The sequence below is a fragment of the Acartia tonsa genome, chromosome 3 (genome assembly GCF_053477335.1).
Source record: "Acartia tonsa isolate MP-2025a chromosome 3, ASM5347733v1, whole genome shotgun sequence".
Taxonomy (NCBI): domain Eukaryota; kingdom Metazoa; phylum Arthropoda; class Copepoda; order Calanoida; family Acartiidae; genus Acartia; species Acartia tonsa.
In genome coordinates this window covers 58,172,826-58,189,380 of record NC_137262.1, presented here as the reverse complement: position 1 = coordinate 58,189,380, position 16,555 = coordinate 58,172,826, and the positions used below count along the sequence as shown (strand labels likewise).

Sequence of the window (16,555 nt, the reverse complement as noted above, 5' to 3'; positions counted from 1 at the left end):
ATATAGGTGAGTATATTTTAAACTATACCACATAAGGAGCCAAGTTTAACCGTGGGAAAATACAGACTAAAACATATTGACCGTGTGAAAATAACCAGTTAAGCATAAATAAACTGTGGGAAAATACAGGTAAGATTGTTCTAAGGCTTCAACACCAATGAAGCTTAGATTGACCGTGGGAAAATATTGGTAAGAATATTCTAAAACTATAACACTAAAACAGCTTAGATGGACCGTGGGAAAATACATGGAAAAATATTCAAAGAGTAAAACCTCAATGTTGCAAAGATAAACCCTGAGGAAGTACAGTAATGTAATATTTGCAAAAAGATAATTAAATGTACATGATTTACGAAAAAAATAAAGAACAATATTTTTTTCAGAGATAAAAGTTACCTATTTCATTAATTAACAGGCATTTCTTATAGTGATTCTTTCTTTCAGGCAAGAGTTTGCATCTTTCATGCAGCAAGACAGTCAAGAGCTTCTAGTTTTTCTTCTTGATGGACTTCATGAGGTACGTCGTCAAGTCTATCATTATATCTTTTTATAGTGAGAGAAGTCAAAGAAACTTTGTTGAATGACGTTCATACCTTTTTAAAACAATCACAGGGGTATATATTCTACACGGGATCCTCTGTTAGACGGAGGGGGGGGGGGGGAGATAAAAATATGTAGAAGGGGGTAAAGATAAGGAGTACCTACTTAGTGTAAAGTTTTTTTTCCATTTTTCCCCTACCTTGGGGAAAAAATTAGAAATATATGAGGGAGGAGTTAAAAAATTAGAAAATAAAGAGTACCTACTGAAAAAATTTTTACATTTTGAGGAAGAAACTATGGGGGAAAAAATGAAATTTTATTCTGAAAAAAATGAATGCAGAATGTACACCACACAATCACTAAAATAGTTTTTAAATAATTTGATAATAACCATACCTGTTAAACTTTTTAAAGGTATTCAAACATGAAATAAAATTAATTTTTTAAGGATCTAAACCGAGTAACAGAGAAGCCGTACACTGAGCTGAAGGACAGTGCCGGGCGGCCAGACCTGGAGGTTAGCGCCGAGGCCTGGGACAATCATATACTCAGAAATAAATCCATCATTGTGGATCTATTCCATGGTCAGCTCAAATCGAAGGTATTATGGTATTATAGGGCAATTGATATTTACACAATAAATTTAGAATACATGGATATATTGACAGGGGTAAATTTGTCGTAATTTAGCATGCTAATATGCACCTAATTTATTAGGAAGTATCCAGTAAGAGAGGAGGATATGGGGTTAAAGGGGGTTGATTGGGTTACGTTATTTTAGCCAGCTGCGACCATCACTTTATCCGAGTACATGAAAATCCAAGTAATAATAATAAGTAATATATTGTTATTCAATATTTTTCAATAATGATTTTGTAGATTAAACAAATATTTTATTATTTTTTTTTGTCAGATATAGTTTTTATGAAAATAGAGTTACAAAATTCCAAGCCACTAGGTATTATATGTAATTCAATACTTTTACTTTGTTTATATTAGGTAACATGCAAAGTGTGTCATCATGAAAGTGTCAGATTTGATCCATTCTTCAACCTCTCTCTGCCCCTTCCTATGGAAAGATGTGTTAGCATAGAGGTGAGATTATTTGAAATTTCTTGTCAAATACAGCCTTAGCATTAAATATAATTTTTTTAATCGTTATCGTGACACAAACATAAAAAAAGACGTTGAAATAGTTCTTCATGCTGTCCCTTTTTTAAACTTCTTGATGAAAGTGTTTTTCTTTGTTAGGTTGTGATGATCCTACAGGATGGAAGCACTCCAGTGAAATACGGTCTAGCCATGGATATGGAGGAGAAGGGGAGTGCTATACCCCCCAGGCTGGCCAGAATTACAGGGGTTCCTCCCCAGAATATTGTCCTGGTTGATATTATTCAATCACAGGTATAAATCTCTGTTACTGGCGGCTGCGTACCTAGCATCTAGGGGCGCAGTTTACATAGAGGCTTGAAAAAAAGCTTAACACCAAGGCTTAAATCTGAAAATGAAATAACCTAGAACCACCAAACAGTACCTTTTGTTTCATATGTTCATCTATTTGTCTTATCTACAAATGAATATTAGCTGCAAAATTTTTATCAATCTGTCTATATTCTGATTCATTATATACCTATGCATTATGATTATTTCTCTTTAACTAAATTTTTATATCTTGTTAGCTATCTTTCTATCATGCTAACTATCTATCTATCTATCTAGATCCGTGTGATATCTATCCATGAGCACAAGCTGCGAAGTCTGAGCACGAGCACCTTGTTCGCATACGAGCTGACTAAACCCACCCAAGTAAAAGTTTCCGTGGCAGCAGTGCCCGCAGCTGCTGATACTACTGCTACCAGTCACAAGACCCTACCTGATATCCAACGATCATTGAACTCAAGTACGTTTTATTTTTGATGGATTTTTTACTACAACTCGCAGCTACTCTATAATTAGGTTAGTCCATCTTATCGTTATTAGTAGGTTTTACCCAGCAGGAAAGGAGGGTGAAATAAGACTGTAAATTACATTGAGGCTCAAAGTTTTTAACTTTTAATCTTTTTTTTTGTCTCAAAAATTTTGAATTCTCTAATTGAAAAGGGTAGTTGCATGTAGTGCATTTAAACTTGAATTTAGTGAACTGCATATTTTTTTCTGCTCAATAGCTTAAACTACATCTATAGGACTTATATTTGAAAGAATTTAAATTTTCTACCAGGTAGTTTTAAAAATATCAAGACTTGAAAATCATATTTTAATTTTTTGAATATTTGCAACATAAATAGCTGTCCTGTTTTCACAACAACAGCGTAATGACTATTCTGGTGTTGCTAGATTGATTGCTATTTATTATAATACAAAATTATATATCTTAGATGCTATTCTCATAACTTATTCTTATAATCAAACTTTTTAAATGCACTTCATGCAAATATCCCTTTGTCTTAAGCTTGTAGTGTCCCAACTTTTCAACCAATTATTCCAATTTTTAGAAGGGATAATTTTTTTTTCATTGAGGATGTACATCAAATTATAGTTTCCAAATTATAAAATCTAAACATTAAGATTAATCAAGGTTTAAAAAATCTTTTATTTTCAAATATTTTTTTGCTACACCCGGATCGCCGGATCTACGTTTCCAGAAATAGATCCGGATTCTGCTTCGGCCAAATATATGGTGAATCCGAGCGATCCGGCTCCGACTCCACAGCACTGATTATAACAAAGCTAAATTAATAGGATGCAAAGATAAGACTGAGTCCCCGAGCACCAACAAGAAGCAACAACAACCACAGGAGGGGAAGGTCAACAAGGGGAAACTAGAGGGTGGGGACGTAGATGATGGGGAGGGTAGTGTCGAGGGTGGTGGGAAGGTAAGATGGCATACATCCTTCTGCATGCCTGGTATCACACTTTGTTTTAAGGTATGCTTTCCAGTTCTTTAGCATGTGCTTTACACTACAAGGGTCCGATACTTAAACTTTTAAATACCAAATTCATAGATAACCATTGTATTAATATACTTTACATTTCTAAAAACAATTAATTTCAATATAAATTAATAATATTATTCTTTAAAGTTTTAGTATCAGCCCCTACTTGAGATTAAAGGCTCCATTAATTAGAAATCTTTAAAATTATCAAAAATATATTTTTCTTGATTTGCAAAAGGCCTTTAAGAATTGTAATCGTTATTGTTTGTTTTAATGGTTTCTCATTTGATTTTATTGATTTAGTCAAAATAGAAATACCCTAAATGGAGCCTTTATCTCAAGCTATTTTTTTTTATTTATAAAACATTATATATTTCATCATCATAAAATTCTTGAAATTTAAATAATGAATTTGAAAGAGGTCAAAATGAAAAAATGTCAAGTAAGAAAAAAATTCTAGTTTTAGCTTACCTTTGGTTACGGTCTGTTATTGCATGACAAATGATAAGATTGGATTTAATTAGAATATTTGAGTATAGTCCCTTTCGTGGCAACGCCTCTAAAGGGGCGTTTCATCGTATTTTAACAGTAGCTTTTCTCCTATTTCTAGCCCCTGCTGGGGGTTCAAACCCTGCGGGGCAATCACCTAACCTAACCTAATAAAGCCACTGTGTAAATACGACGAATCGCCCATTTAGAGGCGTTGTTTTGAAAGTGACTATACCTTATTTTCCATACTAAACCATCAACTATTTCAAAATGAGTTTGTTTTAAAAGTGACACATTTAAAATATTGATATCTATTTTAATCCAATCTTATAATCTTCTTTAGATTCAATTTAATTAGCCCCATTTTAACTTTACCTAGTCTTTTATTTTCTCTTTATTTTTCTCTAGCTGCATGAATTTCAATTTTCAGTATAATTTTCTTTTTTTTTTAAACTTACAGACACCGTAGGTATATAAAACATACAACATCAAGTTATTTTAATTTTATTATTTTGTTTTCTGCCACTGTTAGGTACTTTTCTATCACGTTGTTATTCTTTTTTTCTTCACTTTCACTATTTTTTCGTTTTTTGATATTGTGTAGACTTCATCTTTTTCACTATCTTTACTTTTAATTTTTGTTATTTTAGTAAATTATTGTAAGTGCTTAAAAGACCTTTATTTAGATTTTAAATAAGCAAAATTTTAATCAACAAGGACGACTTTGTCTTTAAATAGCGCTTCAATAGCAAGCTAACAATATTACAAAAAAAATCAGAATATGGACTTTCTAGTTTTGACTTAAATCTCTCATGGGGCGTGATCTAGTAATTTAATTCAGAGTAAAAATGGCTGTGCTATGTAATCAAAGGGAAGTGGATATGAAGGGTATAAATAATGGATGTGGGTTGGTAGTACCTTTACCATTATACTGGTCCCTTTTCCCTGACAATTTCCAAATATAAAGACGGACTAGTCTAGACAGAAAGATCGGGGAGGTTGTGGACATTTGGCTATATTTATTACACTAGTCCCCAAAGTGTGTAGTTTCTTATTCGTTGGCTTAAACATTGTGGTGATTATTTAAATTTTGATTGTTTGGTTCAGTAAGCTGAGTGATCAAACGTTTCAACAACTTCTTATAATCTATTGAAGGGGTAATTTTGTGTATCATCATTGGGGAGTAAATCAATTTATCAGACATTGTCTTATCCCTTTTGATCCCTGTAGAAAGATTAATCCAGGGACCTACGGATATGTCAAAGTTATAGAGTTGCTGCAATACTAAAAAATAAAGAAATATTCGATTTCTGATAGGGAAATGTGTGCAGGGGAAGAATATTTTTACACTAGTTTGAAAAGCTTTTTTATACACTTATCAAAACATAAAAAAGGATAATTTATATGCTTATGATTTAAGGTTATCTGTTATTTTGAATGAAAATTATATAATCTTGTATTTATGAAATTGTGAACTTCAGAGTGACGTCAGCGGCCCACAGGGTGGGGTAGATGCAAAGGAGGGGAGTGAAAACTTCAAGAAGCTGATAGAAGACTCTGAATGCTCTAATACTAACAGTGATTCTTCTTTGACTGAGGTAAATACTGTGGTATATACTTACTGACTAGCGGCTACGCTCCTAGCATCTAGGGGGTTTGTATTCGACAGGGCAGAGTTGTAAAAAATAGATTAAAACCCTGCCATGAATTAAGTCTAAATATAGAATAGCCAAAAACCACCAGATGACCTGTGTGAAGGTTACTTAAAATAGAGAACCCAATCAGTTCAGTAGTTATTTAGATCTTAAGCTTCGGACAACATAACTGTTAATACTGTAATAGGATACTAGCGGCTACGCCCCTAGTGGCCTTTAGGGGCACTTGAGGAGGGAGGAGTTTAATTCGAAAATCCAACTTTTTATTTTAGATTTAAAAAGAAAAAGTTAAATAAATTTTGAGGGCTGATTTTTTTGGGAAGCTGCGCTTACGACATCGGTTCAAACGATATCCTTTGGTGCAAACAAACAAACAAACAGACAGACATACATACTGTTACTTTATTATAAGGATATAGTTGCTAAATATGTGTATGTCCAAAAAGACCTCGAAAACGATCAACCTTTAAGGACCCCTTTTTATATTATAGAAATTGTTTTCATTTCTTACTTTTTGCAGTTATAATTCTAAGAACAATTTTATTTTCAATAGTTAATATCTCAGGGTAACAACGAACCTGATGGGGTTAACCTATCTGAGCCCCGGAGGCAACACTCGCGAGCTTCATCTGCCAGCAGCACGCTGACCTCGGGCACGCTGGACAGCGACAGGGGCGGGTCAACCTCGTTGCCACCTGACCTAGGAGATCATTCACAGGTATGTAGTTGCATTTTCCAAACCTAATCACACTTTTCAAAAAGAATAATTAGCACAAATGTGGTACTTACATTTTTGAAAAACTTATAACTATTCCAATGTTATTCATATTATTTTTGTACCTACTCTACTAGGATGCATATTTTATTGCACATGTTGTGTGATAAGAGTTTTCTGACTTCACATTTTTATCTAATATATTTACAGGGAATTGTGGTTTGTCTCCATAGGAAAATGGCGGCCCAAGAATTCTATTTCCTCTCTTCTGGAAAATATAAACCTGAGCTTTTTGGAATACCCTTGTTAGTAACCTACTCTACACAAACTACTGGTCAAGGTTATAATTATAAATATTTTGGAATATCCTTGTTAGTCACCTACTCTACACAAACTACTGGTCAAGGTATAATTATAAATATTTTGGAATATCCTTGTTAGTCACCTACTCTACACAAACTACTGGTCAAGGTATAATTATAAATATTTTGGAATATCCTTGTTAGTCACCTACTCTACACAAACTACTGGTCATGGTATAATTATAAATATTTTGGAATACCCTTGTTAGTCACCTACTCTACACAAACTACTGGTCAAGGTATAATTATAAACATTTTGGAATACCCTTGTTAGTAACCTACTCTACACAAACTACTGGTCAAGGTATAATTATAAATATTTTGGAATACCCTAGTTAGTCACCTACTCTACACAAACTACTGGTCAAGGTATAATTATAAATATTTTGGAATACCCTTGTTAGTAACCTACTCTACACAAACTACTGGTCAAGGTATAATTATAAATATTTTGGAATACCCTTGTTAGTAACCTACTCTACACAAACTACTGGTCAAGGTATAATTATAAATATTTTGGAATATCCTTGTTAGTAACCTACTCTACACAAACTACTGGTCAAGGTATAATTATAAATATTTTGGAATACCCTTGTTAGTACCCTACTCTACACAAACTACTGGTCATGGTATAATTATAAATATTTTGGAATATCCTTGTTAGTCACCTACTCTACACAAACTACTGGTCAAGGTATAATTATAAATATTTTGGAATATCCTTGTTAGTCACCTACTCTACACAAACTACTGGTCAAGGTATAATTATAAATATTTTGGAATATCCTTGTTAGTCACCTACTCTACACAAACTACTGGTCATGGTATAATTATAAATATTTTGGAATACCCTTGTTAGTCACCTACTCTACACAAACTACTGGTCAAGGTATAATTATAAATATTTTGGAATACCCTTGTTAGTAACCTACTCTACACAAACTACTGGTCAAGGTATAATTATAAATATTTTGGAATACCCTAGTTAGTCACCTACTCTACACAAACTACTGGTCAAGGTATAATTATAAATATTTTGGAATACCCTTGTTAGTAACCTACTCTACACAAACTACTGGTCAAGGTATAATTATAAATATTTTGGAATACCCTTGTTAGTAACCTACTCTACACAAACTACTGGTCAAGGTGTAATTATAAATATTTTGGAATACCCTTGTTAGTAACCTACTCTACACAAACTACTGGTCAAGGTATAATTATAAAAATTTTGGAATACCCTTGTTAGTAACCTACTCTACACAAACTACTGGTCAAGCTATAATTAAAAATATTTTGGAATTCCCTTGTTAGTAACCTACTCTACACAAACTACTGGTCAAGGTGTAATTATAAATATTTTGGAATACCCTTGTTAGTACCCTACTCTACACAAACTACTGGTCATGGTATAATTATAAATATTTTGGAATACCCTTGTTAGTAACCTACTCTACACAAACTACTGGTCAAGGTGTAATTATAAATATTTTGGAATACCCTTGTTAGTAACCTACTCTACACAAACTACTGGTCAAGGTATTATTATAAATATTTTGGAATACCCTTGTTAGTAACCTACTCTACACAAACTACTGGTCAAGGTATTATTATAAATATTTTGGAATTCCCTTGTTAGTAACCTACTCTACACAAACTACTGGTCAAGGTATTATTATAAATATTTTGGAATACCCTTGTTAGTAACCTACTCTACACAAACTACTGGTCAAGGTATTATTATAAATATTTTGGAATATCCTTGTTAGTAACCTACTCTACACAAACTACTGGTCAAGGTGTAATTATAAATATTTTGGAATACCCTTGTTAGTACCCTACTCTACACAAACTACTGGTCATGGTATAATTATAAATATTTTGGAATACCCTTGTTAGTAACCTACTCTACACAAACTACTGGTCAAGGTGTAATTATAAATATTTTGGAATACCCTTGTTAGTAACCTACTCTACACAAACTACTGGTCAAGGTATTATTATAAATATTTTGGAATACCCTTGTTAGTAACCTACTCTACACAAACTACTGGTCAAGGTATAATTATAAATATTTTGGAATTCCCTTGTTAGTAACCTACTCTACACAAACTACTGGTCAAGGTATTATTATAAATATTTTGGAATATCCTTGTTAGTACACCTACTCTACACAAACTACTGGTCATGGTATAATTATAAATATTTTGGAATACCCTTGTTAGTAACCTACTCTACACAAACTACTGGTCAAGGTGTAATTATAAATATTTTGGAATACCCTTGTTAGTACCCTACTCTACACAAACTACTGGTCAAGGTATAATTACAAATATTTTGAAATACCCTGATTTAGTTATCTGTTCAACCTTTAATTTATAAAGTTTTCCGTTTTTGCTCACTTTTTTCGTTTGTCATAGTATTTATTGTCAGGGAGGGAGAGGTCATTGTGCTGTTTATTATACTAGTCCCCAAAGTCTAAAAAAAGTTGACAATTAATTGTAATCTACAGAAGGGGTAATTTTGTGTATCATCATTCGGCATGTACACTAATTTATCGGCCATTGTCTTCTCTTTAGTTTCCTAATTTATCATAGGCCTTAATTTCTCTTTTTTTGACAAACATTTAATTTTGCATTATTTTAGAGCTATATGCTGGAGTGTGGGAGCAAGTATCCCGGCTAGTGTCCCCCCTGCCACCCCAACAGGACCGTGGCAGTAACCACCAGTCCAACCATGCACTGGATTGTGATGACAGCCTGGGTTATGAGTATCCCTTTGTGCTGCGAGCGGTCAAGTCTGGCGGGGCCTGGTGCAGGTAATTTGTTTTAGGTTTTATCTATCCATTTTTAACTGGATGGGAAGTTAAAATCATAATGTTCAGAATGTATGTCGTAGAAAGGGAAGGGGAAAATCTGTTCGTATTATTGTCATAATGCAGTATTGAAATATTAGGTGGTTTCCATCAAAGTGCCAAGCTGAGGAAAGAACTCAACTTCCTTAATTTAAAATAAATTGAAACGAAGAGGGGGCATATAGGTTTTCCCTTTAGGTTAGGTTATAAACGGGATAGTGTAGCCCCCCACGTATTGGCCCCACAGGGTTAGGACCTACTGCAAGAATAAGACATAAAAAAACCTTATTGGTATGTAATTTAAAAATAAGGGAGGTGGGTGGGGTCCTTTTCTCACAAGGTATTTTTTGGGAAAGTACAAAATATCATTTAGTCACATTTCATTTTCCTTAAGCATTATACTAAAAATCTTTTATTTAGTTGGTGTCCTTGGAGTAAGATGTGCAGAGGATGTAATATTCCAGATTCTAATCAACCTTTATCTACTCCCTCTAGTTTCCTAGCTATAGGTAAGATTGATAATCATCAGTGTAGCTACTCTATAGTGTAGTTAGTAAGATGTATAGCTACTCTATATAGTGTAGTTAGTAAGATGTGCAGAGGATGTAATATTCCAGATTCTATTCATTTTCTCTGGGATCTAAAGGGATAAGACAATGGTCGATAAATTGATGTTTACTCATTATGTAGACACACAAAATTATCCCTTCTGTAGGTTAAAATTAGTGGTTAAAAAGTTTGAACACTTCCTAAATGAAGCAATCAATCAAAATTTCTAAAAGTCCCCAAGGTTGTTATGTCAACAAATAGGAAATCCTTATCATAAGACATAGAGACCTTGTGTAATAAACATACCAATGTCCCCTTCTCCCAGCTAATTTCTTTCTATTTAGACTGGGACCCGACCGCGTTACACCTGCGGTACCTAGCTGGAGCCGAGCGTACCTGGCTGGAGGACAGCAGTGTGGAGGCAAGCAGACGGGCGGCCACTGAACCAATCACGCTGGGCAAGTGTCTGGAGGCATTTACTCAGGAGGAACATCTGGGAGAAAATGAGAAGGTGTACTGCTCCAACTGCAAGTAAGTAGAAATTTAGAGCAGAAACACTACTTATTTTTTATAGGTACAGTCAAATAAAGTATAGGAGAGTCTTGAGAATCTGTATAGATACTCTTCACCTTTTAGACTAGGTATATAGATTAAAATAAAACATATCATTTGTGTTAGGGCACTTGAAGTATAAATTATACAGTTATAAACACATTACTTATTTTATTCGTTGGCTAAAAACTTAACGTACCTTTATCAATTCTTGATGGATGGTTCAATACCAGAAGTGTCCGAACTTTTTAACCGATGATTTTAATTTACAGAAGATAGAGTAAATTTCTTTATAATCATCGGGAATGCAAATCATTATTCTCTTTTTCCCTGTCTTTTACCTCTCTATTTATTTAGAAGCCAACAGTTAGCCGTAAAGAAGCTACAAATCTGGCGGCTGCCACCTGTCCTTATCATCCACCTCAAGAGGTTCCAGTGTGTCAACAATAAGTGGATCAAGTCTCACAAGATTGTGGATTTCCCTATCAATGGCCTCGACTTTACTGACTACCTAGCGGCTGTTCCGTCAGAAACTTTAAAAAGGTAAAATTTTCCTATTTTCTGCTTAAACAAAGATTCTTTGATTTTGACAAAAAATAAAATAATCATAGAAAAAGCATGGAAAGGACAGTTGACGATAAATAAATCCTGATTCCAATCCTTATTTTATATTTTTAAGGTACCAAGAGCTAAGCAAACGATCTTCACGTCTGAGCACAACCATGGCCTCGAAGGCCGAAACAATCATGGAGGACACTGAGCCGACAGCTGGATTCAGCAACAGCAGCAGCGATTTATCTGCAGCTGACAGCAGCAGTACTATGGGTGCTGATCAGCTGTCGGAGGACAGTTTGCCTACGACAGCGGCGACATCAGCTGATGTATTTGCTGCAAGTGCAACAACAGCTGATTGCAACAGTAGCGCCACAACGCGCTCAGATTCTCAACAATCTGACAGCCTTAACATGGACATGGAGGATCCAAATGATTCTGGAATCGAAGCAAATCTTAGCCAATGTAATATAGCAAGCAACAACAACGGGTATAACAATAGTAACCAATCAATTCAAGCATCCGCTGCTTTTGGCGGATTTTCGGCGGCTGGTAGCCGTCTGGAACGTGGTGATAGTGCTAATTCAGACGTTTTTGATTCCGCCGCGGATTTTTCATTTAGCCAGTCAACCAAGTCATCAAGTGCACAACCTTTAGTACCAACTCCTTCTTCTAGTCAAGCCAATACATCAAGTAACGCATCTGCTTTAAATAAACCGGCCACGGCAGCTGGGTTAAACAGTCGGTCAAGTGGGCAGCGAGTTCGATCTATATCGACGTCCTTGGCCCAGCATCCGATTGTTGACAGTGATCTTCAAGACTTTCATGAACATAATCTGGAGGCGGGCTATCATCCCCTTAATATCAAGTAAGATTCTTATTTTAACCTAGCAATAAACTATTTTAAATGAAAAAGACAAAAATTATTAACAAAGTTTCAAAAATTATGCATGTTAAACATTAAATGTCAAAATTGTAGTGTCCAAACTTTTCAACTAATAATTTTGTTGTACAGAATGGGTATTTTGTTTAACTTCATTGGGGATGTATAATGTATATCAATTTATGTATTCAGGTATAACATGTATGCAATGGTGAGTCATTCTGGAGTCCTTGGAGGAGGTCATTATGTATCTTATGGAAAGACAAGGAATTAATACGTCAACATTTAATCACCATCTCACAAGTTTTTAAATATCAAGTTTGGTTTGCATTCGAAATTGTTTCACGTACAAATATGTACCTTCTTCAGATACTTAATATAAACTATCATAACCTTTTATATTTTCAAATCCAATCTTAACATGTACCTAGTAGTTTTTCAAAGAGTTTTTTTATCCCTTAAGTAACAAGGATAAATAAATTTTAAAGCCTCGCTGTAAAAATAGTAAACATTAAAAAATATGGTAAAAATTTAATCGACTAATCTTTTTTTAGGGTTTTAGCCAAAAGAAACTTTTTTTGTTAAAGAGTATCTGCGCAATAAAAATTGTATTTAAAAATAATGAATGTATAATGTATATTGTATAATATACGGGGATATTATTTCCGAAGGTTATTTTTTTTATCTGCCTCTAGGTTTTTGATCCCCAGTCAATTATTGGTCAGTTCGTTTATACAGTTGGAGGGGAGGGAATATTGTAAAAAGGTTAGAGGGGGGGGGAGGTCGTTACTTTAGCCCGCTAAAAGTTTCACTTTATTAGTAAACATGGAATTCTGGTGTAAGATCAAAGTAATAGTAAATCCATTTTGAAACTTGAAGGTATTAATAATTGTTAGTAACAACACGTGGTACTGTCACAATGATTCCTCGTGCAAAGAGGTTTCTGTCAAGAATATTGACAAGAGCACAGCGTATATCCTTCTATATGAGAGAGAAGGTTTATCCACTTCAGGTTAGTGTGTTTTAGCATTGCATAGTAAAGTAATAGGATGTCTGTGTGTGTCTCTTCTAAACTGATAATATATTCCTTTAGAGTGAAGATTCTTCAAGCAAGGTTTGTAACTATTTTAGGGGAAGGTATCTCCTCCTCTGATACATTTAGGGGCGTAGCTTCATTGGTAACAATAACTTTGATCTTCATACCTAACGAATAATTTTGTTTATCTTTAATGGAGGTAGGTTTCATTGTAAAATTCCATCCCTGAAGATCCTTAAAAGGATTCTAATTTAATACCTTGTAGTTTTAAAATATTTCATGTTGTTAAAATGGACATAGGATATACGTACATATATTGACAGCTTGCTAATATGAAACTCATTTATTGGTCAGTTCTTTCATTCAGTAGGATGGACAGGGGGTAGGAGACTATTATCATTTTAGCCAGCTGTGAGCATCACCTTATCATGCAGAGTACATAAAAATCTGGTGCAGCATCCAAGTAATACTATATCTCATGTTGTAGATTAGTTTTATCGTCCATTGTAAAATTCCACCCTGCAAAATCCCAAAGAATTTTATCATGTAGTTTTCAAATATTTCATGTTGTAGATTACATGCCCGACCTAACTGGCCGTCAGCCCGACACAAGCACTGTAGATGAAGAATTTGATAGTGACTTCAAGAAACAATGTGCAATCATGTAATCATATAAAACGATTCAATTCCAATCATGTTAAATCAACAAAGTCAAGTGATTTGATTACTCATAATAACAAGAAAGAATTTCTCCACAACTCAACTCCTAGTCGATAATAAACATAGTTATTGTAGAGTCTTGCACATTAAAGGTTTTCAAAGAAAATAAGCTTGATACAAATCAGCTGTGCACGTTATTAAAATAGTTTGGGCTTATAGTAAATAAGCTTTTAAAGATATAGTTTGGATAGTTGTTCAACACACAAAATACAAAAAGCCGAGAAATAAAAAGTTATTTCGTCATAATAATATTAGATTTACAAATGTCTGTTAAAAAGTCAGATCTTTGAATTAAGCAGCAGCTACGCACCATAGTCTATTATTCCTTATAGTTTATTAAGGAATAGAAACTAAATTCAGCTTTGTTTTTTTTTATAATTTTTTAAATTTTGCCTGCAGCTAATAATAGTTAATACTCTTATTATTTTATATTAAAAGAAGTTTTTATGATTTTTTCATAATTTGATAGAGAATAGTGTTTTAAGTATTACCTATTATTTATTTAATGATACTCATTTATAGGAAGTTTAAATGTGCATAATAATACCTTCATAATCATAAAGATACACTTAGATAAACATATCTTAAACGCACTCTTTTTAAAATTCAAGAAAAACATCTTTTTATTAGATATTCACATTTTTAATTTTTTGTAAAATTTTAGTTTGTCCTACTTTATGATTTAACTTATGATCATGAAGTGTTAAATTATCAAAATTGCTTTAAAATTATATTTATTTTTAAAAAATATTACATACTTCATGATACTAATTTAAGATTTGATGCAAAATAAATGTGATTTATTAGTGATACCAGCCTTGCCCTATTTAATACTCCCTAAAGCTTTTCTTAATAAATTTATTTTTACCAATTTTATTTACCCTACTTTACTCAATTTTGAAGTTACTCTTCCTAAAATTACCTACTTAGCAAACACATGCCTAAGATGTATTTTTCATTTTTTACGCTTTTTATACTGAAAAGTTATAGGTACAGAATTTAGAAATTCATTTCATATAAGTTATTATCAGTCAATCACTTATATTGAGTTCCATAATATATTTAAAGACTATTAAATTTGAAAATTTTACTTAATAGTGGCTCTTGCTTTAATATTATTGTATAATATTTTAATTGTAATGTCTTCCATTCAAATTTTTTTAAAATTTTCATTTAATTATTAAGATTTTTAGTGTTACTATATAAATGAGTTATTTATAATCAGATCTAAAGTAAGGTTTAAAGTGAGGGGGCAAAAGTGCTACAGTCTTACAGCATCTTAAAGGGAACCAGCCAAATTAAAAGGTAGAGCACTGGCATAAGATTTTACTTCAATAAAGTAGGAATTTTCAAGAAACGACTGCCAAATTGACGTAAACTGCAATTTTCCAATGTAATTTGACGATAATGTCGCTATTTTTTCATAGTTTCAAATTTTTCAAATTGCATACAAAAGCTAGAACGAGCATCTTTGTTTTGGTTTCAAGAAGTGGCACTTCTGCCTCCCCCCTTTAAATTCATACCTAATATATTACTTCATAGTTTTAGAGTAAAATGGATAAAAATTGGCATTTTCTTGATGTAAATTAAAATCAAAGATCCTACAAATGATAAAGTAAAACCTGAAAACACCACTATATACTAAAACTAATACAAATAATAATCATACAAAATCTAAACAAATTATTACTGTGATTTTAAATTTATCAATGTCAATAGAAATATAATTAAAATTATTACTATAATCATATTATAATAATCATATTTTGTTTGTTTTCTTCTAAATTTTAGATTTTTAATGTATACCTTACTGTAGTTGTACAGAAAAAGAAAGTTTTATTCTAAATTTTATTGATAGTTATTATTTTTATTTAATTAAAGTAAAGATTTATCTTATCTTATGTTTGTTTTTGAAGCATTTTATCTGTTATCTTTTTTGTCACGGCCTGATATTTTCTAAATTTATTTTTATGATCTCAATGTTATTTGACACTTTTAAAACATATCTTAAGTTTTTAGGTGCAAAAGGGGTAGTTTCACGAAATGCATTTGAACTTAATTTAGTGAACCGCATATTTTGACCTGGCTAATTGGTTAAACTACATTTATATGACATATATTTGAAAGAATTTCAATTTTCTACCACGTAGTTTTTAGAATATCAAGACTTGAAAATCGTCTTTTTAAATTGCATATATCACAAAAAGACGATTTTCAAGTCTTGATATTTTTAAAACAACGTGGTAGAAAATTGAAATTCTTTCAAATATATGCCATTAAAATAACCCATTAACTAGCAAAAAATATGCGGTTCACTAAATTAAGTTCAAATGCATTTCGTGAAACTTCCCAATTAAATAAAAGTTTAAGTAGGTTTATTTTAAAGAATACTTTTGTAGATTTAAAAATTTTAATTTTGTGATGAATTTATTTTTTGTTATAAAGCAATATGTGCATTTTAAACAAGACTATTATGCAGGAAGAGGGGATAGTTAGTATAAAATATACTTTACTTTATAGATTTTTCTATGATTAAATGATTCAACAAATATTTTTAACAAACTATCCTTTTTTCCTGAACTTTTTAATGGACCAATAATAAAAAAAGACCATGAAATGAAATAAAGATATCCAAGCCTAAAAAAAAACAAGGCCAATCAATGAACAACAAGATTATTATGTTTCTTTTATAAATAATTCTATTATCATTATTTT

At 32.5% G+C, this 16,555-nt stretch overlaps 2 protein-coding genes across 9 annotated transcripts in view; one reads left to right on the top strand and one right to left on the bottom strand.

The window, feature by feature from the left end:
* Positions 1 to 16,513, top strand: part of LOC145314672 (ubiquitin carboxyl-terminal hydrolase 32-like) — a 37,061-nt gene extending 20,548 nt beyond the window's left edge. The window contains exons 27-45 of one of the 7 annotated variants that reach the window (XM_080154676.1): positions 445 to 517; positions 989 to 1,141; positions 1,540 to 1,635; positions 1,792 to 1,944; positions 2,260 to 2,440; positions 3,280 to 3,464; positions 5,444 to 5,560; positions 6,183 to 6,335; positions 6,543 to 6,672; positions 9,341 to 9,512; positions 9,969 to 10,057; positions 10,442 to 10,628; positions 11,007 to 11,192; positions 11,329 to 12,069; positions 12,277 to 12,351; positions 12,981 to 13,096; positions 13,694 to 14,117; positions 14,363 to 15,072; positions 15,383 to 16,513. In XM_080154676.1, coding sequence (XP_080010802.1) covers positions 445 to 517; positions 989 to 1,141; positions 1,540 to 1,635; positions 1,792 to 1,944; positions 2,260 to 2,440; positions 3,280 to 3,464; positions 5,444 to 5,560; positions 6,183 to 6,335; positions 6,543 to 6,672; positions 9,341 to 9,512; positions 9,969 to 10,057; positions 10,442 to 10,628; positions 11,007 to 11,192; positions 11,329 to 12,069; positions 12,277 to 12,351; positions 12,981 to 13,096; positions 13,694 to 13,788 — 2,902 coding nt within the window. In that variant the 3' untranslated portion in view covers positions 13,789 to 14,117; positions 14,363 to 15,072; positions 15,383 to 16,513. Of the gene's footprint in view, positions 1 to 444; positions 518 to 988; positions 1,142 to 1,539; positions 1,636 to 1,791; positions 1,945 to 2,259; positions 2,441 to 3,279; positions 3,465 to 5,443; positions 5,561 to 6,182; positions 6,336 to 6,542; positions 6,673 to 9,340; positions 9,513 to 9,968; positions 10,058 to 10,441; positions 10,629 to 11,006; positions 11,193 to 11,328; positions 12,070 to 12,276; positions 12,352 to 12,980; positions 13,097 to 13,693; positions 14,118 to 14,362 lie in introns of all 7 variants that reach the window. The other 6 variants (XM_080154678.1, XM_080154675.1, XM_080154681.1 and 3 more) reach the window with 6 other exon arrangements.
* The window catches only part of LOC145314679 (large ribosomal subunit protein bL20-like), a 184,246-nt gene that overhangs the window by 84,500 nt on the left and 83,191 nt on the right, over positions 1 to 16,555 (bottom strand). The window lies entirely within an intron of this gene.